The sequence below is a fragment of the Symphalangus syndactylus genome, chromosome 8 (genome assembly GCF_028878055.3).
Source record: "Symphalangus syndactylus isolate Jambi chromosome 8, NHGRI_mSymSyn1-v2.1_pri, whole genome shotgun sequence".
Lineage (NCBI taxonomy): Eukaryota > Metazoa > Chordata > Mammalia > Primates > Hylobatidae > Symphalangus > Symphalangus syndactylus.
The window spans coordinates 137898485-137913432 of NC_072430.2; the positions used below are offsets into that span (position 1 = coordinate 137898485).

At 45.8% G+C, this 14948-nt stretch overlaps 1 protein-coding gene across 5 annotated transcripts in view; it reads left to right on the forward strand.

The window, feature by feature from the left end:
- The first annotated feature begins 325 nt into the window (after nucleotides 1-325).
- ATG16L1 (autophagy related 16 like 1) overlaps nucleotides 326-14948 on the forward strand; it is a 42942-nt gene continuing 28319 nt past the window's right edge. The window contains exons 1-5 of one of the 5 annotated variants that reach the window (XM_055291036.2): nucleotides 326-639; nucleotides 5153-5246; nucleotides 11075-11180; nucleotides 11935-12008; nucleotides 12847-13098. In XM_055291036.2, coding sequence (XP_055147011.1) covers nucleotides 525-639; nucleotides 5153-5246; nucleotides 11075-11180; nucleotides 11935-12008; nucleotides 12847-13098 — 641 coding nt within the window. In that variant the 5' untranslated portion in view covers nucleotides 326-524. The remainder of the gene's footprint in view (nucleotides 640-5152; nucleotides 5247-11074; nucleotides 11181-11934; nucleotides 12009-12846; nucleotides 13099-14948) is intronic. The other 4 variants (XM_055291035.2, XM_063645297.1, XM_055291034.2 and 1 more) reach the window with 4 other exon arrangements.

Sequence of the window (14948 nt, forward strand, 5' to 3'; positions counted from 1 at the left end):
CATCCACAGCCACAGAGCTACTATGGAGAGAACCCCATTTGTTCCTAAACTGCGATTAAAAAAAAAAAAGTGGGGGGGACAGGCCAAGAAAGAAAACACGAAAAGGGTTGAAAAGCAGCCAAAGAAAAGTAAGCAGTCAGGCGGAAGAGGCCCCTTTCCTGCCTCCTTCCCGCCGCGAGCTGGGCCTTGCGCAGGGCCCGCACGCCCTCAAGCGGCCGCCTCTCTGCCGCTGACGCTTCCGGCTACAGGCTGGCGTCACTAGCGAGCGCCCTGCGTAGGCACCGGCCCCTGAGCCCATGCGGCGTAATACGCTGGGTGAGGGGGAGGGTCTTCCGGCCCTCTTGAAAACCATTTCCGGCAGGAGCCGGAAGACCGTCCCGGATGGCCTAGGGGACGGCCAGTGTGTGGAGGTGAGCTCCGGGGTTGCCGGCATTCCCGCGTCTGCTGGTTGCCTCATGCTGCAGGCTGCGGCCGCCAGCCCCCACTCTCATCGGTGGCGCTGAGGTGCCGGGGCAGCAAGCGACATGTCGTCGGGCCTCCGCGCCGCTGACTTCCCCCGCTGGAAGCGCCACATCTCGGAGCAACTGAGGCGCCGGGACCGGCTGCAGAGACAGGCGTTCGAAGAGATCATCTTGCAGTGTGAGCGGCGCCGGTGCGGGCTGGGAGCGGGGCGGGCGGGCCCCGTGGAGGCATGCGGGGCGCCAGCGGGAACCTGAGGCCGAGTCCCCAGCGCCGCCCGCACGCATGGCGGCCGCCCCGGGTGCCCCGCTCTTCGGACGCCGCACGCCTTTTAAATGTTTTTTCTAACCTGCGTTTTATCTTTGGAGGATTTTCCCTACTAAATTGTACGATCTTTGTGGGGAGGCACAGTTCGTGATTGTATTTGTAAATCCTAGCAGCTCATACAATGCTTATGCACTTAAATAAGTCCCAGAAACCTCCCGTCTATGGGGTCATGTTAATGAAACGGTCGTTGACTTTAAGTCGCCGAATTAACATTGCCTTCTCAGTGCACTGGAACGGGTGGCCTTTGATTCCTCAAACTTACTTCCCTTACTCCACCTTGGTGGGTTTTTTTGCGGGGAAAGGGGGATAGGGGGTCAGGGTCTCGCTGTGTCGCCGAGGCTGGAGTGCAGTGGCGGAGATCACGGCTCACTGCAGCCTCAAACTCCCAGGCTCAAGTGATCCTCCCATCTAAGCCTCCCCAGTAGCTGGGATTACAGACGCGCGCCCAGACGCTCGGCTAATTAAAAAAAAAAAAAAAGAAAATTTTGGAACGAGGTCTCACTGTTTCCCAGGCTGGTCTCCAACTCCTGGGCTCAAGCGATCTTCCCACCTCGGCCTCCCAAAGTGCTGGGATTATAGGCGTGAGCCACCGAGCCTGGCCCCACCTTGGTGTTAATATCTTAATATCTTTTAGGCGGGACAGAACCTTTACTGTTACTGAAATCTTCAGTGTGAAAGAGGTGGTTTTCTTTCCCCTTACTGCTTGCAGCTTAAGGGTACAAAAATGTCTGCACCTTTACCTAAATTGTAATGGTCCTAAGGTGGTTCCGGCTGCCCCTGAAAGTAAACCTGACAACTTTCTCAAGTTATGCTGATGATGAGATTCAAAATAATAATTGCTGCCTTTTATTGCATTCTGATTGTGCAAAATCAGTAGTTCTCAAACTTAGCTGCATATTAGAATCACCTATGGATTTTTTAAAAAATTACAAATCCCAAGCCACACCCCAGACCAACTAAATCACAATATATGAAGTTAGGACACAAGTATCAGTGTGTGTGTGTGTGTGTGTGTGTGTGATTAAGCCTAGAACTGCATGCCAAGTTATCAGTGTTTTTTGATGCTTCCCAAATGACTCTTCTGTGCAGACAAATTTTAGTACTGAGCTAAGTATTGTCATGTCTTATTTCATTTTATCTTTCCCAAAATTCTGTGTATGAAGCAGGAACTGTTATTGCCATTTTCACACATGGGACTGAGGCCAAGAGAGATTAGGTAACTTCTGAGGTTGCACAGCAGGTTAATGGTGGGACTGGGATTTTCTTTTTTTTTTTGGAGACAGAATCTTGCTCTGTCACCCAGGCTGTAGTGCAGTGGCATGATGTCAGCTCACTGCAGCCTCCACCTCCCAGGTTCAAGAGATCCTCCTGCCTCAGCCTCCCTAGTAGCTGGAACTATAGGCAAGCACCACCATGCCCGGCTAATTTTTGTATTTTTAGTAGAGACAGGGTTTCACCATGTTGGCCAGGCTGGTCTTTGAACTCCTGACCTCAGGTGATGTACCTGCCTCGGCCTCCCAAAGTGCTAGGATTATGGGCATGAGTCACCGTGCCCAGCCAGGACTGGGATTTGAACTCAGGGTTGTTGACTAACTTTTGCATTTGCTTTTCTCACTGGCTCCCCTAGCAAATGGTTCTTTGCTTTCACTGCACCCATTGTTTTAGCAAAACTAAGAAAGGGGATGCTTTGCTGTTCTAGGAGGCCTTGAAGAACAGTGCTGTTTCAGAAAGCCAGAAGCACGAGAAGTCCCTCTTACTCAAAACATGATTCCCTGACAGATGACATAAATCAGTTCATTAGGTGCTTATGCTTTAAAAGCTAATATCCTTTGAAAGTCAAATTGGGTTGGAGGCTTGACTCACCCCTCACTGAACCTTTTCACTTACTTTCTGAGTCTGTTTTGCCTCATCTATAAAATGGGGATGAAGCTTGCCCTGCCCACTTCATAAAAACAGTGCTGTGCATATAAGTGCTTTCAAAGCCATCTGTATAATAGCTTGTAATTGTAAAGCGTTATCTCTTTGACATAAATGGAATGTTTTCCTGCACTTTGAAAATGGCATCTTGATGGGGCAGGAGCACGTAGAACAGTCAGAATAAGAGGTCAGTTGTGGAGAGAAGATAGCTTTAAAGGGTGCTAGAGTAGCGAGTAATGCCTGCCTGAGGGACCAGGAGAGGAGACCGGAATGAGAAGCTAACAAGGGGCAGGAGAGTGAGACAGGCTTTGCACGTTAAGATCTTCTGTTTAGGTGGAGGGATTGACATTTAGGGAGATCATTTCTATTATAGTTTGTGAAAAACCTTCATTCCACTCATTCCAGCCTTCCCAGGCCAGTCAAGTTCTGATCCTCCACCAACCTGGAGTCTATTCCCTGTTCAGTCCGTGCATTGGAGTCTGAAGAGAAAGGCGAAAAGAAGCCGTAGGGGGAGGGGAAAGGCTTCCCTCCATCTCCAGCCTTCTCTTCGGGGAGGAACCTTTAGGGAGGACTCCTTTTGAATGCCTGTGTTTTTTTAAAGAACCTAAAATTATCACAGGGCACTAAGCTTTGGTTTAACATCTGAAGGTCTTACTAGAGCCCTTTGACACTGGTGGATTTTAAACCTTTCTCTTGATCATGATTTGCCAGGTTGAAACCAATGTCCAGTTTGGCTGAGCTAATTCGTTTGACTAATAATAGATGAGAGTGTTTCTACCCAGGAATTCTCTTTTCAGGTATCAAGAAGTGGGACTCAAAACTCTTTAAAAGGAGAAACAAGCTCTTTTAACGGGAATAGTCACTAGCATAAACCCTGCCTTGTTCTGCTTGGTACCTGCAGAACAGGTACCCACCTCTGATCTTAACTGGTGCCTGTGTGCCTATTACTCTTATTTTTCATTTCATTTCATTTATTTATTTATTTAGAGACAGAGTCTCGCTCTGTCGTCCAGGCTGGAGTGCAGTGGCGTGATCTCGGCTCACTGCAACCTCTGCCTCCCGGGTTCAAGCGATTCTTGTGCCTCAGTCTCCCTAGTAGCTGGGACTATGGGCAAGTGCCACCATGCCTGGCCAATGTTTGTATTTTTAGTAGTTTTGCCATGTTGGCCAGGCTGTTCTCGAACTCCTGACCTCAGGTAATTTGCCTTCCTCGGCCTTCCAAAGTGCTAGGATTACAGGCGTGAGCCACAGTAATAGGCCTGTGTGCCTATTACTTTTAACTACATATTCTTTCTTTTTTTTGTTGTTGTTTTTTTTTGTTTTTTTTTTTTTTTTTAAGACGGAGTCTCGCTCTGTCGCCCAGGCTGGAGTGCAGTGGCGCGATCTCGGCTCACTGCAAGCTCCGCCTCCCGGGTTCACGCCATTCTCCTGCCTCAGCCTCTCCGAGTAGCTGGGACTACAGGCGCCTGCCACCTCGCCCGGCTAATTTTTTTTTTTTTTTGTATTTTTAGTAGAGACGGGGTTTCACCGTGTTAGCCAGGATGGTCTCGATCTCCTGACCTCGTGATCCGCCCGCCTCGGCCTCCCAAAGTGCTGGGATTACAGGCGTGAGCCACCGCGCCCGGCAACTACATATTCTTTCTAATCCTGTCTTTTGAATTTCTGTACTCTGTCTCCTGTCAAATTTATTACGTTTGGAAAGAGAACTCATTTCCTGTCTGAGCTCTCCCCTCCTGTGTTCTCTCACACGTTAGCATCCTCCGCCCAGTTGCCTGAGCGAGGAGCCTCAGAATAATCTTTGACTTTTTACCAATACGAATCTGTTAGTGTAACGGCCTGCTTTTATAATCTCTTATTTCATCATTGCCAGTAAGAAGAAGTCTAAATTTCTGATCCTGCTTTTTCCTGTGTTGGCTTCAACCTTTATTTCCAGCCACTTACCAAAAGACTCTGTTATTCCTCCTGCATGGCCCATCATCTTTTTAAGACTTAACTCATGTATCACCACCTGTGACACCATTCATAAAAATGAGTACAGAGTGTATTCTCTGTACCTTTTTATACTTGACTGAATTAAATGTTAACTCCATGTTGGGGACTGTCATTTGTATTTCTAGTTCCCTGACCTAAAAAGTAATTAGATATATCAATTTATGGTAAAGTTCTCCTGTGTTACTTAAAGGTACATAGCATTTCACTTTGCCATTGTGTTTAGTGTGTTTCTTTTTCTTTTTTCCTCGTAAGGTAGAAACAAATAACTTCGGGGGTGGAAAGCATTTTCAGCTCCCTTTAATAGGGAAGACATTCTTGCAGGTGATTCTGTAGGTTACTATAGCTGAGAAATGTATGTTCCTGTATTTTATCCTTCAATACATGACAAGGTAGGTACCTAGCAAGTGTACATACGTTATAATAAATAACTTAATTTCTGACTTTTTTATTTTAATAGATAACAAATTGCTGGAAAAGTCAGATCTTCATTCAGTATTGGCCCAGAAACTACAGGCTGAAAAGCATGACGTACCAAACAGGCATGAGATAAGGTATTTTGAAACGAACTTGTATTATTTATGTCTCCTCTAATGAAATTTATCTGAGTTCAGTTGTCACTTCTCTAATTTAAAAGCAAATCAAGTACTATTTCTGTGTTCCGGTTTTTGTCAGCTCCTTTCAAATAAGAACTAAAACCATGTAATTAAAATTGTTTTTTAAAAGGTATGTATATACCTAGAAAGGTTATTATCAGTACAGTGCTCTCAGCTTGAGAAATTTCTTAAGGCAGGTTCATGTGGTAACCCTAGGTCAGTTTCTCATCTAACCTGCCAAGATTCATGTTTTTTTGTTTCTTTGTTTGTTTTTAAATAATCACAGACAAGTTAAGTATTTCTGAGCAGGTTTATGTAGATCCTGTTAATACAGGATTGATTGGCACATACACAAAAATTGCTTTTGTGCAGTGTGGATCTATTTGATCCTTTTTAGGTTGGTGTTTTTTTCAACATACAAATGGTCCCCAACTTGCAGTGGTTCGACTTATAATTTTTCTTTTTCCTTTTTTTTTTTCTTTTTTGAGACAGAGTCTTGCTCTGTCACCCAGGCCGGAGTGCAGTGGCATGATCTCAGCTCACTGCATCCTGCAACCTCCACCTCCCAGGTTCAAGCAGTTCTCCTGCCTTAGCCTCCCAAATAGCTGGGACTACAGGCATCCACCACCATACCTGGCTAATTTTTGTATTTTTAGTAGAGGCAGGGTTTCACCATGTTGCTGGTCTCGAACTCTTGACCTCAAATGATCCACCTACTTTGGCTTCCGAAAGTGTTGGGATTACAGGCATGACCGGCCAGCTTACAATTTTTAACCTTTATAATGGGGCAGAAGCGATACACTTTCAGTAGAACTGTACTTTGAGTATCCATCCAACCGTTCTGTTTTTCCCCTTCAGTTTAGTATTCAATAAATTGCATGAGATATTCAACAACTTATTGTAAAATAGGCTTTGTGTTAGATGATTTTGCCCAACTGTAGGCTAATGTAAGTGTAACCTATGATACTCAGTAGGTGAGATGTATTGAATGTATTTTCAACCTACTATATATTTTCAACTTCTGATGGGTTTAAAGAGACATAGCCTCAGTAAGTAGAGGAACATCAGTCTTAGTAGACTGTGAAATCAAATTAGCAGATTGCAATAAGCTCTTATTTTTCTTTAAGAACTAGATTAGAAAAATATCAATGTTTGCTGGGCACAGTGGCTCACGCCTGTAATCCCAGCACTTTGGGAGGCCGAGGCAGGTGGATCACGAGGTCAGGAGTTCAAGACCAGCCTAGCCGAGATGGTGAATCCCCATCTCTACTAAAAATACAAAAATTAGCCAGGCGTGGTGGTGGGCACCTGTAATCCCAGCTACCCGGGAGGCTGAGGCAGAGAATTACTTGAACCTAGGAGGCGGAGGTTGCAGTGAGCCAAGATTACACCACTGCACTCCAGCCTGGGCAACAGAGCAAGACTCTATCTAAAAAAAAAATATATATATATATATAGATATATAGATATCTATATATCTATATAGATATCTATATATCTCAATCAGAGTGTATTAATAGAATATTTCATGAAATACGTATGTGTTCATGGTACGGTATTTGTTCACTGGGTCATTTGCATTTATGTATATTTGAAGTCTTATTGTCCTCTTCCATAATATTCATTGTGTTTGCATGTTAAATTTTGTATGGGAACAGTAGCCATTATTGCTCTGAAATCTCCACACATTTATCAATTGTAAAAACAAGGTTGGTGATTTATGGTATCTAGAAATGGTAGCTGTAGCCTGATGTATTTACTCCTGGAGCTGTAGCTGCTCTCATGTCTCCTCATCTGGCAGGATGGTCTCCTGGTAGAGGATGGAGTGGGAAAGATACCAGAAAACAGATGGCTTGGCAGGGCCTAGCTTCCATCCTTGCTTTGTAACAGTTCAGGAGATCCTGCCTGGCTGTGGCCCTGGGAGGCCTTCTGTAGTACTTAAGATACTAGTTTTAGTATTTTGGTTAATTTTAGGTGTAGATAATGCTGTTTCACCATTTTCATCTAAATTCATCCAATTGAAAACTAAAAACATTTCTATGTGATTAAACCCTTGGTGACTATATTCTTGTATTCTTTATCTGTTAGCCAAACTTATGTGCTTGGAATATGCAGCTGTTCTTTTGGCTGAATTTCACTAGGATAGTCTTTTTTGAGGCAGGGTCTCTCTCTGTCGCCCAGGCTGGAGTGCAGTGGCATGATCATGGCTTACTGCGGCCTCAACTTCCAGGTCTCAAGCAATCCTCCTGCCTTAGCTTCTGAGTAGCTGGGAGACTACCGGTGTGCACCACCATGCCAGTCTAATTTTTTAATTTTTTGTAGAGATAGGGGTCTCACTGTGTTACCCAGCTGGTCTTTACTCCTGGGCTTAAGCGATCCTCCCTCCTCAACCTTCCATTAGTGTTGGGTTTACAGGCATGAGCCACAACACCCAGTGGGATGGTCATTTAGTTGGAGGTCTTGTTATAAACCAGGTTCGTTCAGCCCACACACAGCAAGTTAATCACTGAGATGATGGGTTTTGTGAGAGTTTATTCATAATGTGGCCAAGCAAGGAGGCAGGAGAACAGGTCTCAAATCCACCTCCTTGAAAATAGGGATTGGGGGTACTTATGTGATAGAAAGCAGGGTGGTCTAAAGTGTGGGAAGAGGTAGGTGATTGGTGGGTAGGAAAGATGAGATAATTGGGGCTTCCATGCAAGCATAATCTAGCTATGTGGTTCCTCACAGGACACATGCAGAAAATTGTGGCGTTAGCGCCATCTGAGGGAGGAGTGTTTTGGCCCTCTGATGTCAAAAGATCACCTCTTGGGCATTCACACAGGCCCAGTTGAAGGGTTGGGGGTCTCAACTGACTTTAATGAGCAAGAGCTGCCTCCTAGTTCCTGGAGAAAAACTTTAAGCACCAGTTATTGTAGTGAGCCACAGTCAGTTATTGTTGATAAGGAAGCTAGTGGGAGTTTAGTTATGTATTGTTTGGCAACTCGACTTGCTAGTGGGTGTTTGGAAGTAGACAAAAGTGATGAAAAGCAGGCAAGGCGGGTTGAACGGTGGGCTTCATCAGGTTACCCCTTGTTCAGTCTTTCCATTTCCACAAACATTATCCATAATAAGTCTGCCCTTCTGACTTCGTTTCCATTCACGGTATCGTTGTTTTCCACGAGTCATCCATGGTTCCTTCTTCCCTCTAGATCTTCCCCTCCCCATATTCCTTTATTCCTCATATTCTCCATATTCACCAAGCCCATTGGTTACCCACCCCCTAGCCTCTTGCATCCTTTGGTTTGCATTTACTTTGCCACCTCCTTTGTTTATTTATCTTCTTATTCCCAGACTGTGGTGAGAGCCTCATTCACTCAATAGACTCCTGTGACCGCAGTATGGGCTGGGCATTAGGGGTGTAGAGATGAGTGAGCCAGAGTCCCTGGTCTGAGGAGGAGTAGAGTCTAGTGGGGGAGACCAACTCAAAGGGACATATGCTAGAGAATGTAAAGGTGTTCACAGAAGCTGGGCACTTTGTTGGTTTCCTTTCTCCTCCTTCCTGTCCCTCCAAAGTTCCTGCCTATCTCATCCTAATTAACCGTAAAACACTGCACACTGTTTAAATAGTGATCTGCATCAGTTATCAGTCTTTCTCAAGTATTTTCATCACTTTGCCTACAGTTTAAAATAAAACTCTTCAGCCTTGAAATTGTTTATTCTAAGCATGGTTCCTGGACTAGTGACATCTTCTGGGAAATTGTTAGAAACGAAGATTCTTGGGCCCCACCTCAGACCTACACTATTAGAAACTCTGGGGGTGGGGCCTGATAATCTGTGTTTTCAGAAATGCTTTAGCTGATAGTAGTGACCTCTAAAGTTTGAGCACTACCACCTTTACTACTACTCAGACTTCCTGGAACCAGCAACATTCCCATCACCAGAGCGCAGAAAGTGAGAAATTGCTGGGCCTTGCTAGGAAACCAGGTCACCTGTTAGTGGGCTCTAGGAATCTGTGCTTGAAACATGCCCTCCAAGTGATTGTTTTTTCTACTTGCCGAAGCACCTTAGTGGGCTGATATTCATTGTAAGTAAAATAAGAAGTCCTTGGAGGCTTTCGGTCATGGAGAGAGCTGTATCCTGCTTGCCTTAGTCTCTCCTAGCATTTCTGTTGAGTTCTGTGTCTTGGTAGACTTTGAAGTTTAAGCATCTAATCCTGAGGTTCCTCTGCCTGATGATCTTGCCTCCATTTTACCCTTCCTAGGAGATTCCTACTTTAGTTCCTCTTTGGAAACCCCTCCCAAAATGAAACCATCCTTGTCTGGGGAAATCTTTGCCTCTGAACATGATTAACACTTTCTGTTGTCACTCTTTGATACACTTTTGTTTTTCTTTATGTTGTTTTTGTTTTGTTTTGTTTTGTTTTTTTGAGACGGAGTCTCGCTCTGTCGCCCAGGCTGGAGGGCAGTGGCGCAGTCTCAGCTTACTGCAACCTCCGCCTTCCGGGTTCACGCCATTCTCCTGCCTCAGCCTCCCGGGTAGCTGGGACTACAGGTGCCCGCCACCACGCCCCACTAATTTTTTGTATTTTTAGTAGAGATGGTGTTTCACCTTGTTAGCCAGGATGATCTCGATCTCCTGACCTCATGATCCGCCCACCTCGGCCTCCCAAAGTGCTGGGATTGCAGGCGTGAGCCACTGCGCCCGGCCAACTGAACTCCTTAGGCCTCCCCCAAAACCTGCTCCTCCCACAGTCTTGCCCATTTCGGTGGGTGACACCTACCTTCTACCAGTTGCTCAGGCCAAAAGCCTTGAGTCATCCTTGACTCCTATCTGTCTTCACACCCCATAGCCAATTCACAGTCAAGTCCTGTTAGCGCTATCTTTGGAATGGATCTAGAATCAGACCGTATCTCACCTCACTGCTCCCACCCTGGTCTGAGCTGCACTGTCCCATGTTTGCACTTCACAGTAGCCTGCTGGCTGGTCTTCCTATTTCGGCCCTTACCCCACTGCAATCTGCTCTCCTTTTAAAACCTAAGTCATTCAGCTGCTCAGAGCCCTACAGCAGCTTCCCTTCACGCCTAGTAAACCTCACAGCCCTCAGAGGGGCCCACGAGGCTCTGCATCATTTCCCCACCTTGTCCTTGACCACACTCCTCTGTCCCCCTGTGCTGGGGCTTCAGTCACCCTTCCTCCAAATACACCACCTGCTGTACGCCTTTCCAGGCCCTGCTGCTGCTGCTCCCTCTGCCCAGAGGGCCCTTCCCTCAAGGGTCCACATGGCTTATTCCTCACTTCCTTACAGTCTCTAGTCATGGGTCACGTTGGAGAAACCCTCCTCAATTACGTTAAAATAGGACGCCCTCCCTCTGTTCCCCTTCTTCTGCTTGAGTTTTCTGCAAGCACATGTGACTCCTGACCTCACACATGCTCTCAGTTGACTGTCAGCTGTGTGAAAGCAGAGCCCTGCAGTCACTGCTGCATCCTTGGCACTCAGGTCCTTGCTGAGCCAGTGGGCCTCGTTGGCACCTGTTACTGGGACTTCATTCAGGAACTTTCCACCCTTTATTCCTGACGTGCCTGGTGGTCACAGTTGCTTTGCTTTTTTCATGTGTTTCACGTCTCCTCCTTTCCACTCACAGTGCCTGTAACCGCAGTTGCAGGAGACACCCGAATGGTTTATTGGCTTTGTGAACATGTTTCTGGAGTTATGGTTTCATTGCCTAATTGGAAAGGTTTGGAGTCTCATTTTTCCCCCTCCCTTTTTTGCACATTCTCTTCATCTGCCTGGTTTGCCAATTTAGTCCCGGACATGATGGCACATGGAATGACAGTCAGCTACAAGAAATGGCCCAACTGAGGATTAAGCACCAAGAAGAACTGACTGAATTACACAAGAAACGTGGGGAGGTAAAGCTAGCCCTTTTCCTCATCTGTCTTCTGCCCTCTATGAGAGTCCTGTGGGGAGCGGGGGAGCTCAGTCACTTCTCACCAGAATTGGCAGCAGCCTTAGCCATATGTGGCATCAAAAGTCCCCTCTATAGGAATAAAAGGGTGAGGAAAACAGAATGAAAAGACCAGGCAGATTGAGGCCCATCGCCAGAAGGGCAGTCCTCTGAGAGTGCTGCCAGTTACCATGCTCCAAAATCAGCATGAGAGGCAAGAGTGGAGAGGCTTTGAAGAACAGAAAAGCCTGCTACCTTGCCCGCTGAAGGCCTCACTGATGGTTTCATAAAGCTTTTCAGTACAAACCCTGAAATTTCAGAGATGTTCATGAGAAAGAATCAAGTCCTAGGCTGTGTTCGCCTGGATGGTGGTCTTACAGCAAAGCTCCAGTTGGGAAAATACAGTTCACCATCAGTGCAGCTGAATTGATTATCTTTTCAGCAGAAATGAGTCTCCAAAAAGGTAGCTGAGGTTGAGGAGAAGACAGCTGTCCTCAGCAAGCCCCTGCAGGCACCTGGAACACTCTCATTCCAGCCAAGCTGTCCTTCAACAGGGAGTGGCAGGGACAGTTCCCCTTTGTGTCCCCATAGGCGCCTCGGCTCCTTGCTGTCACCCAGCTCATTTATTCTTTCTTAAAAATAAATCCCCACCCACTGTGTAGTTTCCAAATGAGGTCCTAAAATTTTTATTTATGAAAGTATTCTTCTTTATCTCCCAGTTAGCTCAATTGGTGATTGACCTGAATAACCAAATGCAGCGGAAGGACAGGGAGATGCAGATGAATGAAGCAAAGTGAGTAGAGATCCCGCCTCCTTGGAGCCTGGTCATTGGGTCCCATGTCCTTTGTTCTGCTGACCTCTTGTGAGCAGGGCCAGTGGCAGTGAGTGGCCACAGTGCACTTAGCAAGAGTTTGATTTTCAGTGCATGCACGCTCTGGGATCCTTTTCTACCAGCTCTGAGAAGGAAAAAGCAAGGACAGTGCCCGCAGGCTTCTAGCATCCTCCTAGGGAAGTCACCTTGGCTCTTGCAAGTGTCCCAGAGACACTAGCAGCTCTCCTGTGGCCGCTGTGTGTGGGAGCTAGTATGTTCCTGTGGTGGAGGTGGTAGGGCCAGGATAGCTGAGCGCATGGCCCTTGGGAAAAGGGGAATGAGTTTGTGAGCAAAACTGTTGCTGATCAGGGAGAAGCCTGGCAGACAAGATAAATGGGGACTCTGAATCCTGAGACCTTGGAGCTGGGGTGGCGGGTGCTTGGGTTTCCTTAATATGTGGAAAGGGGTCTAGAGGCTTGGAAAGGCGGGGCACTTGCTCAGGCTTTCTTGCTCGGGAAATGTCAGAGCTGGTGAAATATATAGGGTTTCCAGCCTCCTTTTAAATCCCCTTTACCAATCTAAGCATTGAAAGTTTCTCTTCCTTCACATCGTGTTTTTCCTAGTCATTAATAGGATGAATTTCACCTTAGGTGTTTCCTCTCCTAATAGATTATCCTGTAAACCATGGGGATGGGCCTGGCTAAAAGATGTAACAGACACAAAGTGTTAAGCACTCAGCCAGGTGCGTCTGGCTGTGGCACAGGGCTCTGGCACAGGGCTCTAGAGAGGTACTATTCGTCCTCTGATGTCATGCTTCCAGAATTGCAGAATGTTTGCAGACTATCTCTGACCTGGAGACGGAGTGCCTAGACCTGCGCACTAAGCTTTGTGACCTTGAAAGAGCCAACCAGACCCTGAAGGATGAATATGATGCCCTGCAGATCACCTTTACTGCCTTGGAGGGAAAACTGAGGAAAACTACGGAAGAGAACCAGGAGCTGGTCACCAGATGGATGGCTGAGAAAGCCCAGGAAGCCAATCGGCTTAACGCAGAGAATGAAAAAGACTCCAGGTGGGCTATCAATCCACAGTTAGTGGTTTCCATCCTTAGTAGAGTAGAACCTAGGTCTTTGAAAAGAAAGAGAGAAACCTGGCAGTTACTACAGGAGGTTTGCCATTCTTTCAGTGTTTCAAGGAGAAAAGCTAATTCTGGACAATATAAATCAAACCAGAGTTAGAAAAGGGAAATAAACCACAATTAGAATTTTTCCCCATAATTTTGTGAAGCTTTTTGTATCCATATAAAAATTCTGATCTTGCTAATGCACAAAAGACTATAATCCAACCTCATATGAATATAGATGTGAAATTCCTAAATCAGACTCATTGATAGATTTTTATTTATTTATTTTTTGAGACAGAGTCTCCCTCTGTTGCCCAGCCTGGAGTGCAGTGGCGTGATGTTGGCTCACTGCAACCTCCACCTCCCAGGTTCAAGTGATTCTCCTGCCTCAGCCTCTTGAGTAGCTGGGATTACAGGCATACACCACCACGCCTGGCTAATTTTTGTATTTTTAGTAGAGGTTGAGTTTCACCACGTTGGCCAGGCTGATATCAAACTCCTGACCTCAGGGGATCCACCCACCTCGGCCTCCCAAAGTGCTGGGATTACAGGTGTGAGCCCCCGCGCCTGGCCATTGATAGATTTTTAAAGAATTCCCTGCAATCCTACTAAGTCTATTTAAGATAAATCTGAAACCTACTGAGACATGGCAATTAAAAGATGGATTATCAAGAAATCAATTACATTAGGAATTCGAATCTCTGTTGTGGAAAATGTGTGTGTTTCAAAGCTGCCCCAGAGAGTCCAGTCATCCCCTGGTCAAGGTCCACTGATGAACCATCTGTATACACTCTTACTAAAACCTGCAAGAGAACAAGGAGAGGTTCACTCTCACAACTCATAGAGAACACCGATCTGGATGTTCTGGCCAACCAACCATTGAAAAGAAGGAGTGATCATCCACCTAGAAACCTAAGAAAATGAGCTGAAAAGCTGTTAATACAAGTTCAACAGATGCCAGGTGCAGTAAGTAACTCATGCCTGTAATCCCAGCACTTTGGGAGGCGGAGGTGGGAGGATTGCTTGAAACCAGGAGTTTCAAGAGCAGCCTGAGCAACATAGTGAGACTCCACCTGTACAAAAAAACAAAAAAACTGAGCATGGTGGCATGTGCTTGTGGCCTCAGCTACTCAGGAGGCTGATGCGGGAGAGTTGCTTGAGCCCAGTAGGTTAAAGCAACAGTGAGCCAAAGTTGTGCCACTGCATTCCAGCCTGAGTGACAGAGCGAGACCCCATCCAGAAACAAACAGAAAAACTCTACAGATTAGAACATACATATTTTTAAATCCCCATATCAGTAGTTTGGAGTTTGAAGTGATTATTCCAGTTAATTTAAAAGTGAATTAATGACAATAGGAAAGAGTCTTTTAAAGGGAATGAATGACGATAGGAAAGTCTTTTAAAGAGTGATGATGGAAAAACAAGTTGGCATATCAAAGAGATAATCTGCACTACCATCATGTGTGTGGCAGCACCATTCACAATAGCCAAGATACAGATCAATCTACATATTCATCATTGGCTTGATGGATAAAGAAAACGTGCTGTATGCACACACAATGGAATATTATTTGCTATAAAAATGAATTAAATCATGTCATTTGTAACCACTTGGATGGAACTGGAGGACAGTATATTAAGTGAAATAAGCCAGGTACAGGAAGGCAGATACTGCATGCTTCTACATGTGGGGCTAAAAGAAAAATGTTCTCTGAGAGATACAGAGTATAACTGTGGTTGCCAGAGCATGGGAAAAGTAGTGGGGAAGGAGGTTAAAGAGAGATTACTTAATGGATACA